This window comes from Strongylocentrotus purpuratus, unplaced genomic scaffold, assembly GCF_000002235.5.
Source record: "Strongylocentrotus purpuratus isolate Spur 01 unplaced genomic scaffold, Spur_5.0 spur5_scaffold_5, whole genome shotgun sequence".
In the NCBI taxonomy this organism is placed as follows: domain Eukaryota; kingdom Metazoa; phylum Echinodermata; class Echinoidea; order Camarodonta; family Strongylocentrotidae; genus Strongylocentrotus; species Strongylocentrotus purpuratus.
Window position 1 is genome coordinate 35,437,463 of NW_022145611.1, and position 13,323 is coordinate 35,450,785.

Consider the following 13,323-nt stretch of genomic DNA (forward strand, 5'->3'; position numbering starts at 1 on the left):
TTATTCTAACATGTGCCTCTTTTTCTTTCTATTAAGAGCCACTTCACCCTTCTCATAAAAGCCCCCTTTCACCTTCCACCGATAAATGCCCCTATTAAATTCTGATCGGTGCCCCTTTTCTTTCAACAAATGCACATTTTCCCTTTATTATTAGTGCCCCTTTTTCATTCTCATAAGTGCCTCTTTTGATATAAGATCAGTGCCCATTTTCACCTCTGATAATTACCCTCTTAACAATGATTCATATACCCCTTTTCCGTTCTAATAAGGAACCTATCCTTTTTTCATAAATGCCCCTTTTCACTTCTTATAAATGCCCCTATCAAAATCCAATGGGTGCCTCTATTCCGTCCACAAATGCCCATTTCCCATTCTCATAAGTGTCTTTTTCATCCCTGGTGAGTGCCTCTTTCTTTAGGTGTAAGAAGTGCCCCATTTCCGCCTCTGATAATTAGCCTTTGTACTTTGACACTTGCTCCTTTTATTTTTTAATAAGTGTCTTGCAGGGCTCAAATTAATTTTTTGTCCACGGGGGCTCTTCCCCCGAAAAAAGAGCTCCCGTGAGCCTTCTCACGGGGGCTCTTTTAGTACTGACGGGGGCTCTTTTAGTACTGACGGGGGCTCTTTTTTATACAAATATCCATTGAATTGGTACTGTAACGTGTTTATTAACCGAGGGAACTTATAAACCAAAATCAATCATCGAACATGCTGCATCAAAAACAATCTAAACTCTCCAACAAAACTCAAGTAAACCAAGACAGTAGAAAACACAACCTCACACGAAGAAGGACGGAACAGAACTAACTTTAATACTCAATATTATAACATGGCTCTGAGTACAACTCAGGCATCATAACAAAATAAACCAATCAGGAGATAGTCATGTGATAAGAGAAACGAATGAGGTGAACAGGCTAGATAGATCAAAGGTGAGAGGCGAACGAATGAGAGAAGAGAAAGTGGCTGTAGTCCTGGGGGTGGTAGAGGTAGTCCCAGTGGCGGTGGAGGTAGTCCCGGGGGTGTTGGCAGAAGTCCAGCTGCATATGGTACCTGAATTGGCGATGGTGGAACAAGTAACCCAGGTGGTGGGTTATTTACTGGAAGAAGTGGGGTAGCATTCCCTGACTGGTCCCTAAATGGTAGGGAACCAGACAGAGGGGTGAAGTAAGGACGGTGTTCCTGACTGCATGTGAAGGTAGGGGGAACGTCCGTGTTAGATGATCGGACGTCGGCCCTGGTATGCGGACTCCACTCGGATCGGTAGGGTTTGAGTCTGTTCTTGTGTACGGCCAGCCGTTTCTGCTGGCCGTCCTGTAGGTTCACGATCTTATGGGTGTGGTTGGTGGCGGACGACAAGACCCGGTATGGTCCTTTCCAGTTTGGCGCCAACTTGATCCTAGATGTGGTGGGATCATTGAGCCAGACAAGATCACCAGGCTTGTAGACCAGACTTCTATCTTTCTTGTCGAAGATGAATTTCTGCCTCGCTCTTGCGTGATCGTTGCGGAACCCGGCATACAGGAAAGCTGTGTGTAGACGTTGACGGAGGTCATTGGTATATTGTAGGTGTGATGTAGGGGGGTCTGTATCCGGGGGAGTCACTGATGCTGGGAGCCTAGCTTCTCTCCCGTGTACCATGAAGAAAGGCGTGAGACCTGTCGATGAGTTTACGCTGGTGTTGTACGCTAACTCAAGCTGATGTAGGTACTGCATGGTCCCACTCTCCTCCTCCTTCAGCTAGGTATTTAGCCAGTTGGTCCTTTATGACTCGATTCGCCCTTTCCACAATACCTGCTCCCTGTGGGTGGTACGGCGAAGAGCGGGATTTCCTGATTCCCAGGGTCTTGCATAGTAATTGTTTGACGACATTCGCCTCAAATTGTCGTCCCTAGCTCTGGTACACCATGTTCTCGAATGTAGTCTTCGAAAAGAAGCTTAGCCACAGTGGCTGATGATTGGTCTTTCATGGCATACATATTGGCATACTTGGTGAAATGATCCACAATGACGAGGATATAACGATGCCCTTTGGATATAACGATGCCCGATGCCCAGTAGAAAACACAACCTCACACGAAGAAGGACGGAACAGAACTAACTTTAATACTCAATATTATAACATGGCTCTGAGTACAACTCAGGCATCATAACAAAATAAACCAATCAGGAGAAAGTCATGTGATAAGAGAAACGAATGAGGTGAACAGGCTAGATAGATCAAAGGTGAGAGGCAAAGAGAACGAATGAGAGAAGAGAAAGTGCATGTTGCTAGGGCAGGAAAAGGCAACCATGCATAGAGAATGAGAAGACAACAAAGGGAATGGGTTTGAAGGAGAGAGAGGAAAATAAGGTGTGGCAGTAGTGCAACTGAAAGACTGTGCTGTAAGAAGGTGAATGAAATGGGAACATGAGCAGGGAAAATGAATATGCAAATGAAGAATGCAAAATAAATGAATATGTAATAATGGATAAGGAAGAGATGAGAAATTTACTAACTGAAATATAAAGACAAATTCAAACTGTTACAGTACTTATGATACTCCTCAATTATTTGCTATTTCATCATTATCATTTCAATCAGCATTTTCCCTCTTACAAATTTACAAGCTACGTAGCTGTTACTGGCCTGTGTATATAATATATACGCATACAACACTGATCTTTATGATGTCTTTAACGTGACATATCTTCTCCTCCCCTTGCAAACGAGAAAGAAAACAAGGTCATTAAAAGGGATTAAGCGACAAATAATGATTGTGATTCAAATTGATGCGAATATTTGTTTGAATAAGCACTGGTATTCACCCGAATCTTCTTTGTAAAAACAACTTTTACAAATCTCAGCCATGCTTACTGAGTTGAGACGTTCCATTCAATGTAAAATACTCATTAAAGAATACACTTCTCCTAATCTGAAAGTGATCTTACAACACAGTGGCAGATTTGCATGGCTGTCGTTTAATAAAGTCGTTTTTACGAAGAAGATTCTGGTGAAAAGCATTGCTTATTAAAAAAAAATCCTTGCTTCAATTTGAATCACAATGATTATTTGTCGCATGATCCTTTCATTAAATAACCTTGTTTTCTTTTTTGTTTGCAGGGGGAGAAGAAGCTATTTCACGTTAAGAAATCATAAAGATCAGTTGTATTATGCGTAGATACCAGAACAAATGTTGATTATCAGAATGTCATTTTGGAATACCTCTATACAAATACCACATTGTCTTTAGCCAGTATCAGTATTAGTATGATCCAATATAAAGCTATTATTCTTTATTTAATTCAGTATAATGCTTTTCCTCAAAAATAGTTTTGCTATTTTTTTAGGGTTGAGACGCTAAGAAATGGTTTCAAATGTACATTACACGAACCCTGAACCATTGCAAAATGATGGTGGTTCTCTCTCTCTCTCTCTCTCACTCTTTATTTTAATCATGCATTATCAACTACATATAAAGCAGCAACCAAAAACTTAGGGTTATCTAAGATAATTATAGGTGAAAGTAAGAGTTAAAAAGAAAGTCATGCTAAAACGGCGCTTCACTCCCCCTCCCCCCCCCCCCTGAAAAAAATAAAATAGATTAGTAGTCCTCCTCTCCAGCATCCCCCCCCCCCCCGCTTTAATATCACATTTTCACTTGGCAGCCCGCAAGGGGGCCGGGGGGGGGGTGGGAGGAGGGGGTTAAACCCCTTAACAACCCCCCCCCCCCCGTAGATCTGCCCATGTCTTCCTCTTCTTCTCAATAGGGACTTTTAGATTTGCGTGGACGTGGACGTGTGACGTCCTTTTAAGCCCTGACACTTAAAGCCCTGACACCTTAAAAGGAGGTCACACGTTGCAGTCCACGTTCTCATCGTGCAAATCTAAAAGTCCCTAATATTGATTTACTGGTCGAGGTTCATTATTTGCTGGTCATTTGAAATCACCAGATTTCAGCGGGTTAACGCTTTCACAACGAAAAACTTCTCCATGACCATGTTTCTGTCCTTGCGCGATCGCCTCCAGCTCCAGCAGACATGGCGCGGCAGCGTGCATACGTACCGCTACTAACGGCGCAGTATAATTAGGCCTATAACCACTGCTGACGGCGGCACTGCAGTTGCGAGCTGAATCGGTAATAATAGGCCTACTCATAAAACGAGAAATCTTGCACGCTAATCTAAGTTCCATTTCATTGGTTTAAGGTTTGAAAATTGAAACTCAATATTGAAACTCAATATTGTGGTAAAGTTATAACAGAAAAGATTATCTTTATTTTATAATTCCACGGGGGCGATTTTTAATTTTGCAATCGCCCCCTTGAGCAACCTGACGGGGGCGATTATGTAGCTCACGGGGGCGAATCGCCCACCGCCCCCATGTATTTTGAGCGCTGGTGTCTTGTCCCTTTCGAAAAGTGTCCCCCTTTCCTCTCATCATTAAACGTGCCCCTAATTTCAAGCGATTAAGAGCAATTCCCCAAAGCTCGCTCGCATTTATAGATTTATAATTATGTATACTTAGCAAAGGTCTTTTCAGTCTTCCGTCATGAGAATGTGCTTATAACCCCATCAGGATTCGTTTTTTTTTCTCTCTCTAAGATGTAATTTTTCTCAATGCGACCTCACAACTCTTTAAATTTTCCTCACTCGCTTTGCTCGCTCGCAAATGAGTTTTCAGACCATCAAACCCAACTGCAAAGTATGATGCTTAAGCAATATCTTATATGATGTTTATAGAGAAACAAATATGGAAATCATCCCTGATAATGAAAATTATATATTTCCGCTTTGAGATTTCCCTTGGAAGGGGCCCTTTTTCCCCAGAAAGTGCCCTTTTTTGTTGGTGTCCTCCCACTTTGAAAGTCGCTCCGCCGCCTCTGAACCCGCTCGTTGGAAGAAAAAAAAAAACACTCAATAGAATATTTAGTTTGGAGTTTTACTTAGAAATATTGGGGGAGGGGACTAATTATTGTTTTGTCCAAATCCCTCCAGCCATTTGAAACGGGAAAGAGATTCATGCCCCCAAAACTTAACTTGTTCGAATTTCAATAACATGTCGGGACCTTTTAAAGGTATTCCCCTGGGGCAGCTAAGTGAGTTTTTCTAGTGAGTAGGGACTCAATAATTTTATTTTTCTTCACAAAATATGAAGAAGAAAAAAAAAACGATGACAATAATGAGGCTTGATGATGGCAAACTGTCTCACCATGTATGCACGGTTTACCAATTAAAGGCTCACTTTTGTGGAGAAAATTCTAGGGTCTATGAGTTATCAGGACAAGTCCGCTTTTCAAAGCATTTTTTTCTTTCTCGTCATTGTTTTGTTATACAGTATGTTCAAATTATCTATTTATTATTATTTTAATTCGTACACAAAAGAGGTTTCTACAAGGCATTTTGAAAACGAAATATAGGCCTACTACTGTTCTACAAACTTAATCCAAACTCCGGCCCTCTCAAGTTCTCTCTAGTTTCTCTCTCGGTCTCTCTCTCTCTCTCCCCCCCCCCTCTCTCTCTCTCTCTCTCAGTCACTAGCTCTGGAGCTTCAGATGCTTTTCCTTCCTTCAATACACTAGAAAGCTATATGTTTTCAACATAAAATCTGGGAAATATGTTACAATGAAAAACATAAGCCTACATGTTCCTGGACATGTTCCTGACAATTAAAAACATAACCTCACCATCGTTGATGTACTGTGAGTTGGGGCTGCTCAGACACCCACTAAAACAATTAACCTCACCATCGTTGATGTACTGTGAGTTGGGGCTGCTCAGACACCCACTAAAAACATAACCTCACCATCGTTGATGTACTGTGAGTTGGGGCTGCTTAGACACCCACTAAAAACATAACCTCACCATCGTTGATGTACTGTGAGTTGGGGCTGCTCAGACACCCACTAAAAACATAACCTCATCATCGTTGATGTACTGTGAGTTGGGGCTGCTCAGACACCCCCTAAAAACATAACCTCACCATCGTTGATGTACTGTGAGTTGGGGCTGCTCAGACACCCCCTAAAAACATAACCTCACCATCGTTGATGTACTGTGAGTTGGGGCTGCTCAGACCCCCCCCCCTAGAAACATAACCTTACCATCGTTAATGTACTGTGAGTTGGGGCTGCTCAGACACCCACTAAAAACTCTCACCAAGCGCCGAATATTTAGAAGGGATCGGATATATAAAGGGAAAGAAAATGAAAGAATAAAATTTAAAAAATAAATGAATAAAAAAAGGAAAGAAAGAAAGAGAATTAAAGGAAAAGAAAAGAAAAGGACAAACGAGGGACTTCATTTCCATGCACCCCTGCCACTTTCTCTTGTAATTATGATTCCGGTGTTTTCATCCGTTCCATCAGATATAGGGTTATAGGGTTATATAGGGTTACCGTTAAACCCTGAATTCAATAAGACCCTATATATATAATTGATGAGCCTGTCAGATGCGTCCTTCTTTTCCAAGCTCCCTATATAATGAGCCCGATTGTAATACTGAACTCTATACTTCCAGATTTAAGTTCCCGCAAGAACAGAGGTTGATATTCCTCTTTTTTTTTGGGGGGGGGGGGGCGGTCTTTTGTCATTATTCGGAAGCCAGCCTTTCATGAACTGGCATAAAAGATTCCTTTGGTTTGTATTTGTAACTCATTTGGGAAAATACAAACAAATATATGACAAAAATATACAAATGAATTGATATAAAACCGCTTAATGTTATTAAATCACTCTTATGAGTCCGTCTGCTAAAAATCTGCCAAAAATAAGTTGTGACGTGCATTTGAATAATAGAAATCGCAGAAATATAATCATCAGCTGATTCCAATTTGTTGTAAAATATAGTCTATAACTTCAGTATTTGATCAATAGCGCATGCAGCGCATACCTGTAGTCCCTAGATAGTTCTAGAGCCACGTATTACTTTTCCATTGGACTCCTTGGTGTACATCCCTCTTACTGAGTATTGTCGATCGAGAATGTACGTATTCTAATTTCTAGCGAAAGAATAACATATTTGTTAGATTGAGTGTATCATAAATGATATTTCCTATGTCCTATAAATGTTAAGCTTACACATATATACGCTTGCTTCTTTGACGAGCGTCAATGTCCAGGGCTAAGCCAAGTGCAGCTTAGCCTGAGCGCAGCCCAGGGCATAGGCCAAGGCAAGGGCAGCTGCACCGGACCCGAGACTGAGAGTGAGAGCTTGTGCGCGCTGCGCAGCTGTATACGAAGACGTTGTGTGTATGACTGTTATTTAAAACAGTAATTTGAAGAAGTTTACATGCAACATTTCAGACATCTTTTAAGACTTAACTAGGCAATCTAAAAAAGGACAAAGAACTGCTTTACATTTGGCTTTGTTGAGTGTCTGGAGTGGACACACAGTGACACCCCCGTCCGCAATAAATTGTAGGGGACCTAACGTCACATGTACTGATGTAGACAGCAATAACCATCTGATTTGGGTCATTTCTTTAATAAAACTGACATTTGTTGTCATTCCCCAATACAGATGGCAACCCAGAGATCTCGTACCGTGGGGGTAGCTATAGCCAACAATGGCAGCTTTTTATGTCAAAACATTTTCTCCCCGATTTTCTTTATTTAGATCTAATTTTCTGATTTCTAAATCAGATGTAAATTAGGTCGGTATGTCATTTGTCCTAATTACAGTTATCAAAATTTGATAACTTAATATTAAATGTATAATTTATGGACTTACTTATATGAATTATCCAATTTGTATTTCCGAACTGTGAAACGGTACGTTCATGCATTCAAAATATTACCCGGCGACCGATATATTTCCGGGTCCACCTACCAAAACATAGCCAAATGGCCAATCAGAGCACTCGTTTCGTGGGAGTTCGTTGGTCAAGCTGGGCCGACTCGTACGTAGCTACGGTAGCTATTGGACGTTCGAAAAGAAAAAATGAATATTCATCAACTAAAACCAAGACGGATAATGTTGACGACGAGACTTTCTCGGATTAATCATTAATTTAGGATCTAAATGAGCAAGCTATCGTAAGTCAAATAAGCTATATATATGTTATTTTTAATTTGTGTTATAATTGCAGCAGTTATGAGGATGTAAAGAGTGAAAATCTCGTTGCATATCTCATTCATCGCGGTCCGGTCGAACCGAACCATTTGTTCCGTACAGTGCCTCACAGAAAGAGGTCTCCAGACTTCAGTCTCTATAATCGGAGGTCTAGTGGAGCCAGACGTAGTCTCAGTGGAACAACCGACGATTAGAGAGACTGAAGCTTTCGGTCTAGTACTGATGTAGATAGATCTAGATCTACTTAAGAAATTTTCCCCAATTTTTTTTACTCTGTGTGTGAGCGGCCAGGAGATCCATGCTAATAATAGTAATAATCAGTCATCACTAGACCTAGATCTATACAAGGTTAACATGATCATGATTAAGAATAAGATAGGATTGAGACTTAATCAGGGCTCAAATTAACTTTTTGTCCACGGGGGCTCTTCCCCCCAAAAAGAGCCCCTGTGAGCCTTCTCTGTAATATAGCAGTAGAGAGCGACAAATCATTAGTTTTCACCATGATTACAAGGTTATATTATAACCTCATAAATTGGATGAGTGGCAAGCAGCGACATCCTTTAGGGGCTGAAAAGGGTTGGTCCGGTGTGTCTGATACACAAATTATAATGATAACTATGACTTAGTGGAGAATTTTTTTCACCCTCCTAATTGGCCTGTTTGTGTGGAGACTTCAGCTATATGGGAAACATATCTTCTAGTGTTGACTGTTGCAAATCATATTTCAGTTTCTGCGCCTATTTTCTCTGATTGATGATACATACCGGAGTGTTGGCTCAGTCAGTAGAGCGTCCGCCTCACAACCGGGAGGTCGTGGGTTCGAACCCCGGCCGCGTCATACCAAAAGACGTTAAAAGGTGGGAGTTGTTGCTACCTTGTTTGGCGTTCAACAATAAGGGGATAGAGCAACGTCGATCTGGCGCTGCTCAGTGGCTGCCGGGCTCACGATCAATTGGGCAAAAAGAATTTCCGTTTCGGTTTAATAAAATTTGGAGTGGACTATTAGATTATTATTATTATTATTATTATTATAATACCTTTTTTATTTTTTTCAATTGATACATAAAGATCAGGAGTTCAAGATAACAAGCCAGACTAAAGGGAAATCCATTTTATTGATAAAGATAACAATAACTATATGTAACCAATAACTCACTATTTAACAGGTATGCTGTATTGTTGCAAACATTCTCACTAAATATTGTTCCTGTCCAGAGTCATGAAATGGTTGTCACAAGCAAATAAAATTTGAAGGATGCAGAAATAAATGATGATGACAATCATTACATTAATCTAATCTCAGGTCAAAATAGATTAACATGTAAGATTAAGCCATTTTTATTGTATATTGTATCAATAACTATATTTTGGCTAATCTATTTTAATCCAAGATCAAAAGCAAAAATTATTGATATCAATGATTTTTCTCTATTTTATATGGTTTTCTCTACAGATTCAAGATGGTGTCTCTTAAAATAGTGCTTACACTTTGCTTGGCATCACTGTGCTGTCTTGGAAATGTTTCTGGAGAGAAAAGCAAGAAACTACAAATTGGTATAAAGAAGAAGGTGGAAGATTGCACCACTAGATCACGCACAGGAGATCGTCTTTCTATGCACTACACTGTAAGTAAAGGCAAATTATGGGAAAAGTTTATCATACACATACAGATCGAGGGGTCAATGACACAAAGGCGTAACTCCATTTTGGCCATTTTGAGAAAAAGTGGTTTGTGTGTCACTGAGCACTTCAGCCTGAAGAAGTTTTCACTAGCCATTGTTGGGTGGAGTTAGTTTTTAGTACCCATTGTTGGGTGGAGTTCAATCTTTGTGTTTCCTGGAAAACCCACATTTTTCTGAACATTTTGATATCCATACTCATTTTGGCAAAATATGGAGTTATGTCTTTGTGTCACTGAATCCTTGAGATGTACTAGGTTTACTTAGTTTATGCATTGTAACAAGAAGTTTATAAATTGGTTACCGATATCCATTGCAATTGACTACTGTAATTAGTAAACATCAGTAATATTGCTTCAGATAATCAAAGATCCTTGTATGAAAATTGAGAGAGAAGTGTTCAAATTAAATACAGATTTTTCAACATCAAACTTCCTCTTTTAGTTTCAGTTTTTCTTTCAGTGCTTACAGATTAAAGGATGTTCATAAAGGATTACACCCCCATCAGAGGAATATGAGGGAATGAGTAATTAATTACTTGGAATCATGAATTAAAGGGAAAAATTAATTTGTATTTGTATATATTATCTCATATGCTATGTATTTCTCCTGCATATTGCACCTGATATGGCATACCTCTTCTGCTCCCAGACCTGCTTGTTTACTTTGGTTAACTTATCTGTTAAGTACTGATATTCACGTTGCTGTTTCTTACCCCTCATTAGTCATTACCTACCTATCTGTCAATTGTGTTATTACAGGGCAAGTTAGAAGATGGAACAGAATTTGATAGCAGTATTCCCAGGAAACAAACCTTTGACTTTACACTAGGAGCTGGGCAAGTTATTAAAGGCTGGGATCAAGGTCTGCTCAAGTAAGTTCAATTCTAGACTGATTGAAAACGAGTAATAATGATCGACAGAGTACAGAGAACCATTTAGTCACAATAATTCTCATAAGTTGTTTCTTAATAAATGTTTTAATTGAATTGATTTGATTTGCATGAATATCTTATTCCATTGTCTAAGTTATGCAGTCTATGCCATGACTATTACAGTGATACAATGTGTGGGTCTTGGAACTTAAATGAGGAAGTTAGTTGTTCTGTGTCTGCTAAAACAGATGCCTAGTACTTAGTCAACACTGGACATACCGATGTCTGAAATCTATTGAAAATATAGGTTATGTGTGCAGTAAAGCTCTCTACATAAATATCTATAGGTATCCCAAAGTGTCCATTCAATGTTTTACAATGACTCACTATGAATATGACTGACAAAGAAAGCGGACAAAATATACAGTTCCTCAGGAAGACAAAGGAACATCCCTTCACTGCTATTATGTAAAAATGTGCAGAACAGGTGAATATGCATGTGACACCTGGGGGGTGTTTCACAAAGATCCTAAGTTGAACTTATCTCTAAGTTGGACTTAAAAATTATGGACAGCCATTGGAGCCTTAAAATGAAATATATTCAAAAGCAGAAATTCAAGTATTTTAGACTTTTTATAAATTCCACATCCAGAACATGAACTCTCCTTGATGATAGAAAATGTGAATGATTTGAATCAACATTTTATGCCTTTCAAAATAAACTTTTACAAAATATTTTCAAAGATGCTAATGGCTTTCCATAACTTTTAAGTCCAACTTAGAGATAAGTTCAACTTAGGATCTTTGTGAAACACCCTCCTGTTCTGCCATTTTTACATAATAGCAGTGAAGGGATGTTCCTTTGTCTACCTGAGGAACTGTATATTTTGTCCGCTTTCTTTGTCAGTCATATTCTTAGTGACTGTCTAGTGTAAAACATAATAGATCTCCTGATTCATCCACTTTGAATAAATATCTTATGATAATGCGAATGCAATTTTATTTTTGTTTGACAGTATGTGTGAAGGAGAGAAGAGGAAGCTAGTTATCCCCTCAAACCTTGGCTACGGTGATAGAGGATCACCCCCTAAGATTCCAGGTAAGCAGCATCACACTGATATTAGAATAATGCAAAAAGAGAGATATTCTGAACAAAATACAGAGCCCATTATTGGAATGATTTATGTTCATTTTCATTAAACTCTAAAGCTAACAGTATTGTCCTCAGTCGAAATAAATGGTTTTTCAATTATTTAAAATGTTGTTGATATTCGTACTTTCTTCACTTTTCTTACAGCACTTAGAAACATGCGTATGAAGTGCTATGTAAATATTATTTCCATGTGAAGTTGTGAATAATGTTGACCTTACCAATGTTTGTGTACTTGGGACATGCTTTATAATTCTCTAATGCACAACTTGACTGTAGTATTTTACAAGTTCTTGATTACTTTGGATTGGGGTGAAATAAACCATTTCTGGGATACAGTTGTTAGACTTTTTATTCTCCAGGTAGATGGATCCTCCTCATATTTGCAATTACAATGCTATGCCACGCCGTGAACTAATTTGTTCTGATTTCTTTCTCTCTTTCTTTCTGTTAGGTGGAGCCACTTTGATCTTTGAGGTAGAACTAATAAAGATTAACAGGAAAGAATCAGACGAACTATGATAACTTTCCATCTTATTTTCATTCATTTCTTTTATCATTTATCTCTTTTGTTAGATTTCATTTAATCATGTATTTAGGTAATAGATGTAGAAGTTTGAAAGAACACATTAAATGTGAGAAAATGAACAACTATCCAATCAACTTACCTAGAACATTTGGTCTTAAATAGGTACATTAAATATTGTCTACTGAGAAACCATAGGGCATTAACTCTTTTAAAACAGAATCAATGCCTTTCCGGCTCTCAGCAAGTGATATTTCTTAGTCACAGATATAGCTTTTGAGTACTTTTTTTAACCTTGGTATTCACAGTCACTTGTCATTTTTCTTTTAAATCTGTATTTTTTATATCATGCTATTGAACCTGCTTCATATTCTCAATTTTTTTACAACAAACAAGATAAATTTGTTAAATAAGCAAAGGGGAAGCAACAATAGAATGCCACTGCATGGCTCGGAATAACAACATTTCAGGTTAACCTTGTATTATCCCAACTTGCTTGTTAGTTGTTACACTATGGTAAATAAATCATGATTGAATAATTACAAATCGGCCTTCTGACCATCTCAAAGAAGATGTTGCTTTTCTTGTTTCTTGTCATTGAGTGCCCTCAAGTAGGCCATTACTGCCATTGACAATAGACAGCTCTGTAGACCTTCTTGGCAGCCAAAAATTTATTCTCACAACTTATTCAAGTACAAAGTATTAAAACCAACTTCAAGGAATGAATCTCAATCTGTACATGCATATCATTCGACATTTGTATACATTTAGTTTGAGATGCTCTTACTCCAATTTTTTGAACAAATTTTTGTTTATTTTAGATATCTGTCTCCCTTCCGTCTTGCCCTCACTTTCTTTCTCTACTACTTGTTTATCTCTCTTTCTCTCCCCCCTCTCTCTCTCTCTCTCTTTCTCTCTCTCTTTCTCTTTCTGCCTGTCTCTGTTTCTCCCTCTCTCTCCCTCTCTCTCTGTCTCTGTCTCTCTGTTCCTCTCTTTCTCTCATCATTAGATAGTAACAAAACTTCATATCCTCTGCAG

At 38.8% G+C, this 13,323-nt stretch overlaps 1 protein-coding gene across 1 annotated transcript; it reads left to right on the plus strand.

Annotated features, from left to right (window-relative positions):
• The first annotated feature begins 6,853 nt into the window (after positions 1 to 6,853).
• On the plus strand, positions 6,854 to 12,856 carry LOC580876 (peptidyl-prolyl cis-trans isomerase FKBP2). Its single transcript, XM_030999370.1, has 5 exons — positions 6,854 to 6,964; positions 9,510 to 9,681; positions 10,497 to 10,609; positions 11,626 to 11,708; positions 12,214 to 12,856. Exons 2-5 carry the CDS (start codon positions 9,517 to 9,519, stop codon positions 12,279 to 12,281), a joined length of 429 nt encoding a protein of 142 aa, XP_030855230.1. The 5' UTR covers positions 6,854 to 6,964; positions 9,510 to 9,516; the 3' UTR covers positions 12,282 to 12,856.
• Positions 12,857 to 13,323: the final 467 nt, after the last annotated feature.

What these genes read in the sequence shown, in the direction of transcription:
- LOC580876 (XM_030999370.1), top strand. Translation starts at nt 9,517, where the DNA reads ATGGTGTCTCTTAAAATAGTGCTTACACTTTGCTTGGCATCACTGTGC. An exon ending in GTCTTTCTATGCACTACACT is followed by an intron (nt 9,682 to 10,496) that starts GTAAGTAAAGGC and finishes GTGTTATTACAG; the next exon opens with GGCAAGTTAGAAGATGGAAC. An exon ending in ATCACCCCCTAAGATTCCAG is followed by an intron (nt 11,709 to 12,213) that starts GTAAGCAGCATC and finishes TCTTTCTGTTAG; the next exon opens with GTGGAGCCACTTTGATCTTT.